This window comes from Electrona antarctica (assembly GCF_951216825.1).
Source record: "Electrona antarctica genome assembly, chromosome: 8".
Lineage (NCBI taxonomy): Eukaryota > Metazoa > Chordata > Actinopteri > Myctophiformes > Myctophidae > Electrona > Electrona antarctica.
In genome coordinates, this window is record NC_136789.1 from 27,563,768 (window position 1) to 27,578,985 (window position 15,218).

The 15,218-nt window shown below is 45.0% G+C and overlaps 1 protein-coding gene across 1 annotated transcript in view; it reads right to left on the minus strand.

Moving 5' to 3' along the window:
• LOC306927541 (short transient receptor potential channel 4-like) overlaps positions 1 to 13,025 on the minus strand; it is a 110,115-nt gene extending 97,090 nt beyond the window's left edge. The window contains exons 1-3 of the mRNA XM_079507315.1: positions 12,417 to 13,025; positions 8,687 to 8,935; positions 5,708 to 5,926 (exon numbers count right to left, since the gene is read on the minus strand). Of these exons, the coding sequence (XP_079363441.1) occupies positions 5,708 to 5,926; positions 8,687 to 8,845 (378 nt within the window). The 5' untranslated portion in view covers positions 8,846 to 8,935; positions 12,417 to 13,025. The remainder of the gene's footprint in view (positions 1 to 5,707; positions 5,927 to 8,686; positions 8,936 to 12,416) is intronic.
• Between the last annotated feature and the right edge of the window lie 2,193 nt (positions 13,026 to 15,218).

Here is a 15,218-nt window from a genome sequence, read left to right on the forward strand (position 1 = left end):
GGGGTCCTTGAAATTAAACGGGTTGAGAATCACTGCTAGAGCCGTACAAATCTTCTCTTATGGGGGTCCCTGGCATATCTCTTCAAATGGGGGTCCGCGGGCTGATTAGTGTCAATTTGGGGGACATGAAAAGGTTTGGGAACCACTGCTCTAGACTTCGTAAAGTGGATGTGAGTTAAGGCTCCATCTGTACTTGAACTGCTTTGTCGCTCTACACCAAATCTCATTAAAAGAAGCTCACAACTCGCAGTATCTTGTGAGCTTGTAGATCTGCTATTTTGTTGGCTAAGAATCCCTCCAGAATATGGCATTCAAGTGGTTAAGTTAACCCTGTTAACCCATTTAGGCCTGACGTCGACATTTTAAAAATGTCTTCTAAATCATGACAATTTTCTATGTCAGTGGTTCTCAATATTTCATGTCAAGGACCCCAAATATTATATGTAATTTCCTGCCGACCCCTATCTGAAAATATCTTGTTCCAGGGACCTCCCAGACACAAAGATTTGAGTTAAAAACGTTTGCTCTGAAAGAATATATATTCTATATATATATATATACTCTAAGATTTGTGCCGCATTTTCACGATTTTTCAAAAATAGCAGACCTACAAGCTACGAGCTTGTAGGTGTGCTATTTTTCAACAGCTAAAGTAATGCTTAAAACACCAAAAGGGGTTCTCGCCCAAAATGGGTTAATATATCCCAATTTCTTTCATGAAAAAGAAACAGTACTTAAAAGGGTTAAAGCTGAATTGCTGCAAAACCTCATAAAAACAAATACCGACTTTGACTCGTCAGTCACCCTCCACATGCAGCCCCCCACCCCCCACTCCCATCCCTCTGACATTCTCACAAAGCCCTTCCCTCTCTCTTCCTGTCTGTCTCATTTGCCAAATGGAAATAGAGTTCAGGCTGTTCCTCCCCACGCTGTCATCCTCCAATCTCATTCACTAACAAACAAGCTAACACACATTCGGTCTCAATCTTAATGGCTTCATCCTACAGTTGTCCATTCTTTTTAAGCACGTTTTAAGCCTAAGCAATGCATATTTTCTCATATTTCTCAAGCATAGATTTTAACAACAAATGTAGGTTGACTGACTGACTGATTGATTGGTTGATTGATTGATTGATTGATTACACTGCTCACTCATACTACACACTCAACATACAGTAGGTCAGTGGTTCCCAAACTGGGGGTCGGGACCCTCAGTAGGGTCTCCAGATGATTAGCTTCATGTACAACATAGTGTTTTTTTTCACTCAACAGTAAACAAACCAACATACAACATAAGTGTATAAGGGCATCTGCATATTTTAAAGTCCTTTCTAATTGGCCAAATTGTTAAATATTACGCAAGAAAGATCGAGGCAAACATTGTGAAAATAGCCAATCTACCAAGCTCACAGCGGCTCGCAGAGCGAGGCGTAGTGAGGCATATAGGCATATATAGTCAGTGCCCAAAAGACATCCATGCAGGTGGACGACAACATGGTGGCCTGGATTACAAACCATCTCACCCTTAGGCTTCGTACACACATATCAGACGAACATGCTCTGTGCTGTCCGTGTTTCATGGCCGCCTCAATGCTTGATTGATTGATTGATTGAAAAATGTATTAACAGTTTGCAGAATTACAGTACATTTCAAGCACAAACTCAATACAAAGGCTGTTAACTGTGAGTGGACGACCCAATTAAGCATTACACTTGTTTACAACAGGGTCCACCATGTTCAATTCATCAAAACATTTAGAGACGTACAAATAGACACTTCTATATAGACAAAGAACAGAACAAGAATTAATCATAATGGAGGTAAAAAGGGAAAATAAACATATACAGTGAGGGGAAAAGGGGGGGGGGGGGGGCACACAGTTGTGTGTGATGGGGGGAGGGGGGGCAATCAAACACAAGTGTTTGGTCAAACCATGTGACTTCCATTGGAAAAGCATTGGGGCGGCCATGAAACACAGGCAGAGCACAGCACAGTTGTTCTTTATGTTTGTACGAAGCCTTAGGCCACAATATGCCTGCGGCTACAAGGCTGCCAGTCCCACATGCTAATGGGAAACACTTGTGTACCCCAGGGAACTGTGCCGTCACCTCTCCTGTTCACACTTCTGACTTCAGTTTCAGATCTGAAACGTGCCATCTTCCAGAAGTTCTCAGATGACTCCTCTTATTGTGGGTCGTATCACAGAGGACAATGATGAGTACAGAGAAGTGTTGTTTTCCTCGACTAAAACTATGACGGAAAATGTTCGTCGACTATACCCTTTTTTCACTGACGAAAACTAAATGGAAACTAAATGAAAACTAAGCTATGATGACTAAAACTAAGACTAAATATACTGACAATTTCGTCAACAAATAAAAACTAGACTAAAATGCTAGAAAGGGACTAGTGGACAAGGGATCCACTATAAGTCATTTTACAATGTGTTGCATGCTGAAAATAGCCGATGTACAAGCTTGCTGTGAGCTTGTAGATCGGCTGAGAGGAGGGCCCCAGTAGAGAGCAGTGGTTCCCAAACGTTTTCATGTCAAGGACCCCCAAATTGACACCAATTAGCCCATGGACCCCCATTTGAAAAGATATGCCAGGGACCCCCATAAGAGAAGATTTTTATAGCTCTAGCAGTGATTCTCAACCCGTTTAATTTCAAGGACCCCCAGTTTGACAAGCATATTAGTCTACGGACCCCCATTTAATGGCATTTCTAACTCTGTGACCTCAATTTATAATTTAACTCCGAGTGTACAAATGGACCAGGGTCTATTTGGTTCCATTTGTACACTCTCAGAGTTACAGACCCATAAAGGGTCCATTTGGTTCCAAACTATCATTTAGCTGGGGACCCCCTGGAAGTCCCTCGAGGACCCCTAGGGGTCCCCAGACCCCACTTTGAGAACCACTGGTATAGATTGTGGAATCCTACAAGTTCCTGGATGTCCACCAGAACATCTGGAGTCTGGACTGGAGAGACAACAATCTCATACTGTCTACTAAATGGTAAATGGTGCATTTATAATAGCGCCTTTATCCAAGGCGCTTTTATAGATTGTGCATTACATTCCCCCTTTCACACACACACACACACACACACACATGCATACGTACGTACAGATGGCGGCGGAAACCATGCAAGGCACCAACCAACACATCAGGAGCAATAAGGGTTCAGTGTCTTGCTCAAGGACACTTTGACACTAACTCTGGGGGATTCGAACTCCGGGTTCGAACTGGCAACCTTGCAGTTACCATCCAGCCATTCTACCCCTGAGCCACCACCTCCCTACTAAAAAGGGAGAGAGCCGACTAGGTCCTGATCATCAAAGCAGTTGTGCATATTAATCCTGTTTGTTCAGAACAAATCCATGGATACAAAGCCTTGATGTCTGTCCTAAATCCACTATAGACACAAAAGATTGATTGAATGCTTCATTCATATTCATACTCTCATTGCATTGTCGCTTGAATGCCACGCATGCTGGCATCTCTCACACAGCAGGTGCCATGGTGCAACATCAATATGAGATCGTTCTGTTACAGAGAGAAATTATTCTGAAGAAAAAGCTACTCACTAGATCACACAAACACACACGCACGTGCACGCGCACGTGCATCCCCATATACAGTACACGCGCGCGAGCATCCCCATATACACGCACACACACGCACGCACGCACACACATCTACAAGCTTCTTCTAAATCCTGACAGTTTTCTGAAAAACCTATGTTTCTATGTCAGTCGTTCTCAAACATTTTCATGTCAAGGACCCCCAAAAATATATGTCATTGGCCGCCGACACCCATCTGAAAATATGTTGTTCCAGGGTCCCCCCAGAAGCAAAGATTTGAGTTAAAAATGTTCGCTCTGAAAGATTATATATATATATATATATATATATATATATATATTCAAAGATTTGCGCCACATTTTCAAGATTTAAAAAAAAAAAGCATATCTACAAGCTCGTAGAGCGGCACTCGGTGCCGCGCTATGAGCTTGTAGATCTGCTATTTTTCAATAGCTAAAGTATAACATAATGCTTAAACCACCAAAAGGGGTTCCCGTCCTGAATGCGTTAAGCCCTACCTGCCTGCCCCCCCTGGTCAACGTTAAGCCCTACCTGCATGCCCCCCCTGGTCAACATTCAGCCCTACCTGCATGCCTCCCCTGGTCCACATTAAGCCCTACCTGCATGCCCCCCCTGGTCCACGTTAAGCCCTACCTGCATGCCTCCACTGGTCAACATTCAGCCCTACCTGCATGCCTCCCCTGGTCCACATTCAGCCCTACCTGCATGCCTCCCCTGGTCCACATTAAGCCCTAACTGCATGCCTCCCGCTGGTCCACATTCAGCCCTACCTGCATGCCCCCGCTGGTCAACATTCAGCCCTACCTGCATGCCCCCCCTGGTCCACATTCAGCCCTACCTGCATGCCCCCCCTGGTCAACATTAAGCCCTACCTGCATGCCCCCCCTGGTCCACATTCAGCCCTACCTGCATGCCCCCACTGGTCCACATTCAGCCCTACCTGCATGCCCCCCCTGGTCAACATTAAGCCCTACCTGCATGCCCCCCCTGGTCCACATTCAGCCCTACCTGCATGCCCCCACTGGTCCACATTCAGCCCTACCTGCATGCCCCCGCTGGTCAACATTCAGCCCTACCTGCATGCCCCCCCTGGTCCACATTCAGCCCTACCTGCATGCCCCCCCTGGTCAACATTAAGCCCTACCTGCATGCCCCCCCTGGTCCACATTCAGCCCTACCTGCATGCCCCCACTGGTCCACATTCAGCCCTACCTGCATGCCCCCCCTGGTCAACATTAAGCCCTACCTGCATGCCCCCCCTGGTCCACATTCAGCCCTACCTGCATGCCCCCACTGGTCCACATTCAGCCCTACCTGCATGCCCCCACTGGTCAACGTTAAACCCTACCTGCATGCCCCCACTGGTCAACGTTAAACCCTACCTGCATGCCCCCCCTGGTCCACATTAAGCCCTACCTGCATGCCCCCCCTGGTCCACATTCAGCCCTACCTGCATGCCCCCACTGGTAAACGTTAAACCCTACCTGCATGCCCCCACTGGTCAACGTTAAACCCTACCTGCATGCCCCCCCTGGTCCACATTAAGCCCTACCTGCATGCCCCCCCCTGGTCCACATTAAGCCCTACCTGCATGCCCCCACTGGTCAACATTCAGCCCTACCTGCATGCCCCCACTGGTCCACATTAAGCCCTACCTGCATGCCCCCACTGGTCAACATTCAGCCCTACCTGCATGCCCCCACTGGTCCACATTAAGCCCTACCTGCATGCCCCCACTGGTCAACATTCAGCCCTACCTGCATGCCCCCACTGGTCCACATTAAGCCCTACCTGCATGCCCCCCCTGGTCTACATTAAGCCCTACCTGCATGCCCCCACTGGTCCACATTAAGCCCTACCTGCATGCCCCCCCTGGTCTACATTAAGCCCTACCTGCCTGCCTCCCCTGGTCTACATTAAGCCCTACCTGCATGCCCCCACTGGTCCACATTAAGCCCTACCTGCATGCCCCCCCTGGTCCACATTCAGCCCTAACTGCATGCCCCCGCTGGTCAACATTAAGCCCTAACTGCATGCCCCCGCTGGTCCACATTAAGCCCTAACTGCATGCCCCCCCTGGTCCACATTAAGCCCTACCTGCATGCCCCCGCTGGGCTTCTTGTGGTTGAGGAGCAGCTCCACGGCGCCCACCACCTCCTTGCGGATGGCGTGGAGCAGGGCGTCACCCACGTACACGCCGAAGCCCAGCAGCAGCTCGATGATCTCCAGGTTCTCGTTCTCGATGGCGATGAGCAGCGCCGTGCGGCCCAGAGGGTCGATGCAGTTGATGTTGATCTTGAAGTAGATCTCCGCCTCCTGGACAAATTAGAGCCTTGGTTGTTAGTTATGTCAATAGACCAAACCCGGTAATGGAGAAAACCCTAGCTATAAATACTTGGGTGTCGTTCTTGACAACAAACTCTGCTTTGATTCTCATGTTGCCTCTACATAGAAGAAAATCCAGCAGCGTCTGTTTTTTCTGAGGAAAATGCGTTCTTTTAATGTCTCGTCTGTAATGATGACTCTTTTCTATAGATGTTTTATTGAATCTGTTCTCATGTTTTGTGTGGTTGCCTGGTACGGTAATCTGACCCTGGCTAACAAGAACAGGCTCAGAAACCTTGTCAAAGTAACCAGTAAGATTTCTGGGAGAACCCAAGCCCAACTCTTAGACCTGTACAAGAGGCAGATGTTTAAGAGAGCCTCCTCCCACAATGGAGGTCTCAGATCACCCACTTCGGTCTGAGTTTGAACTGTTGCCTTCAGGTCGTCGACTGAGGGTGCCCACTAACGGGTTCAAAGTATCCTTTGTCATGGCTGCTATTCAGCTGCTGAATAGCATAGAACTTTATTCTTGCCTCTTTGCACAGATTGCCCACTAATGCACTTTTGCTGACTCTGCTACTATTGAATGTCATGAATTATCTGTCTCTAGTGTCCTGTTCTTACGTTTTATTAGTGTTTTGAATGTTGTTTGTTGTGTGTATTTTTGAGTGGTGTAAACCACTCCTACAACTGGCTTTGTTAGTTTACGTGTCTGTCTGTCTGTCTGTTCGTACCAAAAAATTTGCATGGTTGCTATGGTCACCCAGTTCACACGGGTGTGATTTCATTACGTCAGACATTACGTCAGACCACAGCTGATCAGTCTATATAAGACCTTGCACCACTCAGTTCACACGGGTGTGATTTTTTACTATTATCTGGCTGCAAACAATAAAGCTAACCTTGAACCTTGAACATAATACTTCTATACAACTCTGGAACAAATGAAATACTTTCAATGGAAACCTATTGTGAGTAAAAGCAATGAGAGGATGGATGGATGGATGGATGGATGGATGGGAGAGATGATGGGTCGATGCATCAATGGAAAGATCCTTTTGAATGGATGGAAAGAACAAGGTTCAAGGTTTATTTATTTGTTACATCTTGTGTACACGTACAGAAAGGTACGATTGATTTTGTTCTGGTTTCCCTCAGACATTGTAGCAGCAGTAGTACATATTTACGACAAGGGAATAAGAATAATCAGAGAATCAGGTGCATGGAGGTGCAATTATGCAAGGTTCTTACTCCCTAAATTATGAACATCTGTCGTTGCCAATGTCCTTGGCAATTATTTCATTTGGTAGTCGTTTTTTTGTTCACCAGCCTGATTGTCGGAAGGAAAGTAACTATTTAGCTCCCTATACTGCCAGTAGCTGTGTGGCTCCAAAGCCACTTGCCAAGTGACAGCAGTTGAAACAGTTTGAGGTTGGGATGGGATTTAAATGATCCTGCAAGCTGTCCTGGAGTGAGGATAGTTCACATCCACTGATATGCTTGTCTGTCAACATAAACCCTCTGCCATTGCTTTGCGGTTGGGGTCAGTCAGTACAGTTCCTGTAGCAGTCAGTGATAAAGCTTCTGCGGTGGTAATCTCTGTCTAAAGGCCACGCATAGGACCATGAGACCAAACTTGGAATGGAATGTCAATACTTTATTAATCCCTGGGGGGAAATTGACAACTACAGCTGCTCTGATCAGACAGCAACCATAATAAATATGTTACAAATTGTAATGGCCGCAGGCAGGACTAACGTCCTGTGCCACTCGGTGGTTCATTTTGGCATAATGATTCCACAACCACAAGGCCACTGAGCTGGTTATACAACATGACGTAACGATATCATCCTGATGACTACAAATTGACTACAACATGACGTAACGATATCATCCTGATGACTACAAATTGACTACAACATGACGTAACGATATCATCCTGATGACTACAAATTGACTACAACATGACGTAACGATATCATCCTGATGACTACAAATTCACTACAACATGACGTAACGATATCATCCTGATGACTACAAATTCACTACAACATGACGTAACGATATCATCCTGATGACTACAAATTGACTACAACATGACGTAACGATATCATCCGCTTCCGACCGGATCATGAACCCGAAAAGGAATGCTGCACCAGGCTAATAAACAACCGACCACATTTCTCCCAAATTCCAAAAAGACATAGGCTATTTATACTTCGGATAATGCAAAGAAAACAAGTTCATATAATTATCAAACAACATGTTTTAACTTAGAAATATTCAGAAACAATCATTTTTCATTTGGTGGTATGACTAAAAATAACTTATTTCTGGTGCTAATTATTTCTTTCCACTTTTTTGTGTCTTTTGAGTTTCCTGTTCTGTTAATATTATCAATCCATCCATCCATCCATCCATCCATACATACATGTTCGTCGACTACCTTTTTCCACTTATGAAAACTAAATGGAAACGAAATGAAAACTAAGCCATGACGACTAAAACTAAGACTAAATATACTCACATTTCGTCAACAAATAAAAACTAGACTAAAATGTTAGGAAGGGACTAAGAGATCCAGTATGTCATTTTATACTTGGTTGCATGCTGAAAATAGCCGATCTACAAGCTCACAACGCGTCGCAGCGTTCCAGGTGACTAAAATGTGACTAAAACTAAAGGAAAGCTAATTCAAGAGACTGTGACTAAACCTAAAATCAAAATGTGCCGCCAAAAACAACACTGTACCTCCAGGGCTTGTTTAACGCTCCCATAGTCTCCCTTCTCCACGGCTCCCAGGTAGGCCTTCTCCAGAGGCGACAGCTCCGACTCGGCCCGTACTATCCTCAGCGGGATGCGGTCCCGGTAGGACGAGCTGTCTGTCCTCCGGTAGTACAGCTGAGACATAATCGCTGCTCCGCGGCGCTCACCACCAGCACCCAGCTGTTATACTGCTACTGCTGCAGTGGCTGCCGGGCCAGGCAGGGGGACGTCAGACTATAGTGGAGTGGTGGGGACGGGGTTAGAAGACAAGAAACAAGAGGATTATTGACCCATTAAGACCCGAGGACGATTCTACAAATGTCTTCTAAATCCTGACAGTTTTCTGAAAAACCCATGTTTCTATATCAGTCGATCTCAAACATTTTCATGTCAAGGACCCCCAAACATTATATGTAATTGGCCTCCGACCCCCCATCTCAAAATATGTTATTTCAGGGACCCCCCCAGAAGCAAAGATTTGAGCTAAAAACGTTCGCTCTGAAAGAAGCAAGCTAGTGCCGCGCTACAAGCTTGTAGATCTGCTATTTTTCCTGTCCAGAATAGGTTAAGACCTGAAGCCGATTCAAAAAACATTTTCTGAAAGCCGTACGTATGTTGTGCTCAAAACCTTTTCACGTCAAGGACCCCCAAAATTGTAGCCTATATGTATTTGGCCGCACAAACCCCATCTCAAAATACTTTTGTACCAGGAACCCCCAGAAGCAAAGATTTGAGTGTTACAATTATACCACAGAGAGAGGGAGAGAGTTGGAATTACAGTCCAATACTAATCGTATTATCTTGTTTTGCTGTTAGTTAGCACAGTCTTGTGGACAATGACAACATCGTGGGGCGGCGGTAGCTCAGGGTTTAGAGTGGTTGGATGGTAACCGCAAGGTTGCCAGTTCGAACCCGGGCTCCCCCCAGAGTTAGTGTCCAAGTGTTCAAGACTCTGAACCCCTAATTGCTCCTGATGTGCTGGTTGGTGCCTTCCATGGTTTCCGCCGCCATCGGTGTATGAATGTGTGTGTGAATAGGTGAATGTAATGCACATCTATGTAAAGCGCCTTGGATAAAGGCGCTATATAAATGCACCATTTTAACATCAACTCTCGGCTACAAGTTGTACCTGCATGAGTGACAGGGGCAATAAAAGCCTCCTTCTTGACAGAGAGTGGGGGAAATTTGTTCCAGAGAATTTGTTTACAAAACTTACCAGGCAACATTAAATGTTAGACTATCTATCCATGAATATCAGCCTTTCCCAATATATAAAACAATATATTTTCTTTCATTTTTAGGTTTTGCAAATACAAAATTCTTACCCAATACCAAGGATCAAAGCAGGGACATCACTACTAACTGCAGGCTAATGCACATATCTCTCTCCCCCCCCCCCCAGTTCACGTAATCTCTATTCCTCCCCACACACACACACACACACACACACACACACACACACACACACACACACACACACACACACACACACACACACACACACACACACACACACACACACACACACACACACACACACACACACACACACACACACACACAGCCCAGTTATCTGTTCTCCTCGAGTGATAGGTTTGCATCCCTCGCTCTGCCCCCCCTCCCCCTCCCCCTCTCTCTATAACTGCCCCCCCCCCTCTCTCTCTCTCTCTCTCGCTCTCTGCTTCAAAGATCATAACAGAGTCAGACCCACTGCAGTACTGAAGAGGATCTCAGGAGAACAGCAGTATCAGCAATGCCAATTTAACAGAATCACCCCAGAAAACAAACAGCTGCCGAATCAATGGTGGTTTGCCCCCAAAGCCCACAGCCCACAGCACACCACTGCCTGACACTGACAGATCTAATGACATTTTACATTTCGCACAAAATTGCATTGCTATGAGAACAAGAGTGACCTGTCTAATCCTCACGTGTTTTATTTCTGGTGACTACTACTATTTTAACGGGCAAGCCAGATTAGGCACAAAAAGCCTGCTGTGACTAAAAGAACACACATTTTCCTCCTTCTTTTTCTTGTCACTAGTTTGTAATTGCATATGAAAGTACAGAGTACAAAATTCTGGGGGTTAATTTATCCAATTGTAATTCAGAGATTGCACAAAATGTAACCAAATGAGCCTGTAAGGGTCCATTTGGACAATCTCAGAGTTAAATAATTAACACTCACGGAGTAAGCTTAAATTTAAGCTCAAAGACATGTTTTTAATGAGCTACAGGGATGAAGAAGGTGGTTTGTGTGTATATGTAATATTCATTTGTATACATAGATATCACATATTTAGTTATTTAGTTAAGTATTGAATAGATAATTGAATGATATTTAGTATTGATGGAAAGGGGGTGGGAGCAATAAGCTATGCTTCTTCTCACTCCTTTTGAATTTGCATTTTTTGCATTATTTTGTACTGCTTGTTATTCTGACGTTTCTGTTTATATTGTTTTTAAAATTGCTTTTTTCAAAATAAACACGAGTATTTCACTGTGAACGATGTCAACGTCTGTCTAGAGCTACGTCTGTCTGTGCAGATGTCATGCTCGGCAGTTCCAGTGCACTAATGTGTTGTCCTGTATCAAATATTAATTGGCACGCTAGCTACTGTATGCTGTCACTGCACCACACACACACACACCACTATAGCAGAGCATTTCCCTTTGCATGTTCTCCATGTTTACCAAATAAACTGTCTCCTGGAATGGACTGTTATCACTGTATGCCAGGCCGTCATTAACATTAATATGGATGGACAGACCATATAAAGGCTGAGTAGATACAGTAGTACACCCATACTGTACTGTAAGTGCATACTACATAGCCTCTTTGAATTCATCATGTTTGGCATTTAAATGGAAAGATTGCAGTGGTGGAAATGTAGAGTGGTAAAGATTCATTCAGCCTGTAGATTGGAATGAATAAATACCACTAGATTGGAATTTGCATTTGTTGCTCCCACAGGGGTAGATTCGGTCCTCTTGAGTTAAATTCCTGATTTAAATATGCATTTGCATGAGAAATGCAGCATTTCTCATCTTGGGTTGCCTGATATGTAGGCCTATAAATATTTACCCATAATTGCAATAAACTGTTGAATTTGACACTCGTCAAATTCAATGATGGTATGGTAAATCTGTCCTTTAAATAAACTCTTATCTGATCATATAGGCTAAAATTGCAAATTATTATTTTTATTTCTTTATTTTATGTTTGTTTTTAACAAGAAACCCCAATCCTGTAAAGTGGGCGGGTAATTCACTTTGAAGTGGATGCTGCACTGACTTAGTTGACTTTGTCATGATGTATTGTGCACAAGATTAGATTCAGGTTGATGTAGCCTGCTCTGCTGTAGAGAGTACTGTACTGTAGAGTAGACAGAACATCTGGTGAAAAACCAATGTCTGGCAGAACATCTGATGGAAAAACTAAATGTATTTCACATAATAGAAGAGACTAGAGCAAATTGTCTTAAATGTGACGACGGTTATCCCTATAGCTCTGGTCAATATCCAAGGAGAAGTCTATGGACCAGATCGAGCTAGGTTATCCCTAGCTACTACACTAACTTTTGTCTTTTACAATAATCATTCGCATTCACCTCGCGACTAAAAGGCAAGGATTAAATCCAATTTAATTTGGTGTACACAATAGGTTAGCTATACGTGTCATGTTGATTTCAAAGTTTAAATGAAAGAAACTAACCTTTGCGTTGTACATGAGGATTTCGCTCTAGCTCTTATTTCCTTCACATTTTGACAAGGAAAACGGGAAAAGGAAAGCCAATTTAGAAGAAACAAGCCACACGTGCGTACGTATATCCAATTAGAAAAATGCAGCAGGATGGGATTATCATGGTTCCTTGTTGTTGCACTGGACTAGAGTCTTTGTTGCGATGGTCTTTTTTCCCCCAATTTGGTTTTAAATTATGTCCGCGGTTCTCTCACTCCATCGCGCGTAAAGTACAACCACAAAATCCAACAGTCAGTGTGTAAAACATGGTCACGAGTCGCGACGATGTCCATTCGATTCGATCACATTTCGGGGGGAAAAGCGCACTATCTGCCAGCGGGAGCGCCGCACGTTCACTTCATCCACGCCACCAAGAAATGGGACAAAAATCATGCAAGTCCAAAAGCACTCTATCCAAGTCGGTTTCCCTCCCGGCCCCGGGAGACATTTTTTTTTATATTTTTGGCCGCAGTTTAGCTGGCTTTGAAGCTGGCTGGCTTTAGCTGCAGCTCTCTGAACTGAACATCCACCTGTTGGGAGAGGCGCGCGTCAGGCTGTGGAGTCAGTGGAGCGTCGCCTCCTCCAGGCAGCTACCAGAAGCCTGCTGTCAGCCACCCTGCTCCTAATCTGAGTTCCCAGAAGTTTTATTTTTCGCCACTAGGGGGGCGAGAAAGACCCTGCTCCATGCTGCACCATGCGGCTGGTGATGAGTGGACGGAGAGGAGAGAAGATTCGTATCTCTTGTCGTGCGCGCGTGTATTGTGTTAACCTGACTCCGCCAGATGGGGCAGCAGAGAGTACACTGGGTTCCCCCCTCCTGCTCCCATCTGGGAACTCTCAGGCAGACTTGATGCCCGGCCACAAAACGGCCTGGCCAATCAGCAGCAGCTTCTAGCAGCTTCTAGCAGCAGCTTCTAGATTGGCCAGGCCGTTTTGTGGGGGGGGCATTTATAAGACCGATATATAATGGTCAGGTCACATGCACAGGCCCTGCGGAGCAAAGCGTTGATGTATAAGGGGAAAAGGCCAGCAATTCATAAATATGAATTGTATTAAACGTGAAAGTGCCCCGATTCAGACGTCGGCCATCTGGCCAGCGAGGTGCTATTAAACTAGGGGCAACTTCCCATAGAGTAATGTTGATTTGGCCTTTTTTAACATTGATTTAGAGGAATACAGACTTCCCACCCTAGAAAAAAAATCACACCCGTGTGAAGTGAGTGGTGCAACTCCGTGTGGGGGTCCCCGGGGGGGGGGGGTGTCCCCGGAAGTTTCAGACCCACAGGATCGAGCCCAGGGTGCCGGGCCGGTTCCGGTGAGCCGCCCCACGTCCGAAATGGTAGAGAAATGACAGAGCTACCATGTCGGCGTACCTCTTCTGTACTGAACTGGCACACCCGAAATCATCATATATAGCCTACAGTTAATATGTGTGTTTGTGGGTGTGTTAGGTTGCGCACAGGTGGTGAAAAACAACCATGCTGTTTTCGTGCTCAGATCCAGCCAGCCAGCCACACACACACACACACATAGGCCCTCATTTATCAATTGAGTGTAAATTCTGCCCCAAATTCGAGTGTAGGATTCGTAGTACACCCACGTCGCGTCGGCATTTATAAAGTGACCGCAAACAGCTGATCCTTCCTAATTTCATTACTAGCAGTAATACATGTGACGGCTGAAATCAATCTGGCACGCCCTATGAAATCAAGCCTCGCCCTCGTTTTTGCGACATGAACAACTGCAATACGACCTGGAAACCATGGTTACAGGGAAAAAAAGTTTCACTCGCTTGCCTAAGTTGCCTTGCTGCCCCCTCCCATACACACACACACACAGACGCACGCACGCACACGCAACTTGTTGTATCTTAAATAAATAAACCTGCATGAATTAAATAAAGCTGTAGGACTACCCTGTCTGTTTCTCCTCTCGCTTCGCTTCCCTTGCTGCCCGCCTCACCCCCCCCGCACGCACGCACGTACATATCGCAATTTGCAAGCAACTGTCACTGTGTTGTTAGTTGTATATTAAATTATTAAAGTCTTTATTCATTTAATATACAACAAGATATATTAGTGAACGAAAACCTGAACCTGTGAACCATGAATTATATAACAAATAGGCGCGCACACACGCTGCTGTTCTGCAAGGTGCATCTCCTGTCCTGTCTATCTGTCTCTCTCTATCACTGTGGTCCGTCCGTGACACCGTGACCAATTGACCATGCACGTTCGACAGTCTATTTAAATTGCCTCGCTGTCAACTGTCAATTATATGAATATTGCAGCCAAAACCGTACCGAGGAGGAGATTGCACATACTGATACTGTAACTCCAGAAAGACATCAGCCTGCTGTAGATTAGGCTACAGTAGTCTACCCAAGTTGGGACTCTCCGCAGCTGCAGCGCTGCACTATACTCTCCAACGTCCCGTCATGGAAATATTTCAGCACAGACAGCCCAAATCCTCGCATGTATGCGCTCATCATGCAAAACACTGTTTAAATGGCTTACGCATCTAACTTGCAACATTGTTTTTAAATGCGCAATTTTAATTCCTTGCTTGTAAAGTTGGAAATCTCCTACTAATTTCATATGACACAAAGACACATCGTTGATGTATTCCTTTACTTTTTTTTTACATTTAGCCCATATACATACCTATACAGTTTTATATAAACATTTTAGGAGTGAATACATATGTTTCGATGCCCGTGACAGCCTCTCAGCTGGTCAAACAATGCTGCTCCACTGTTCTACGACAGAAAAACAG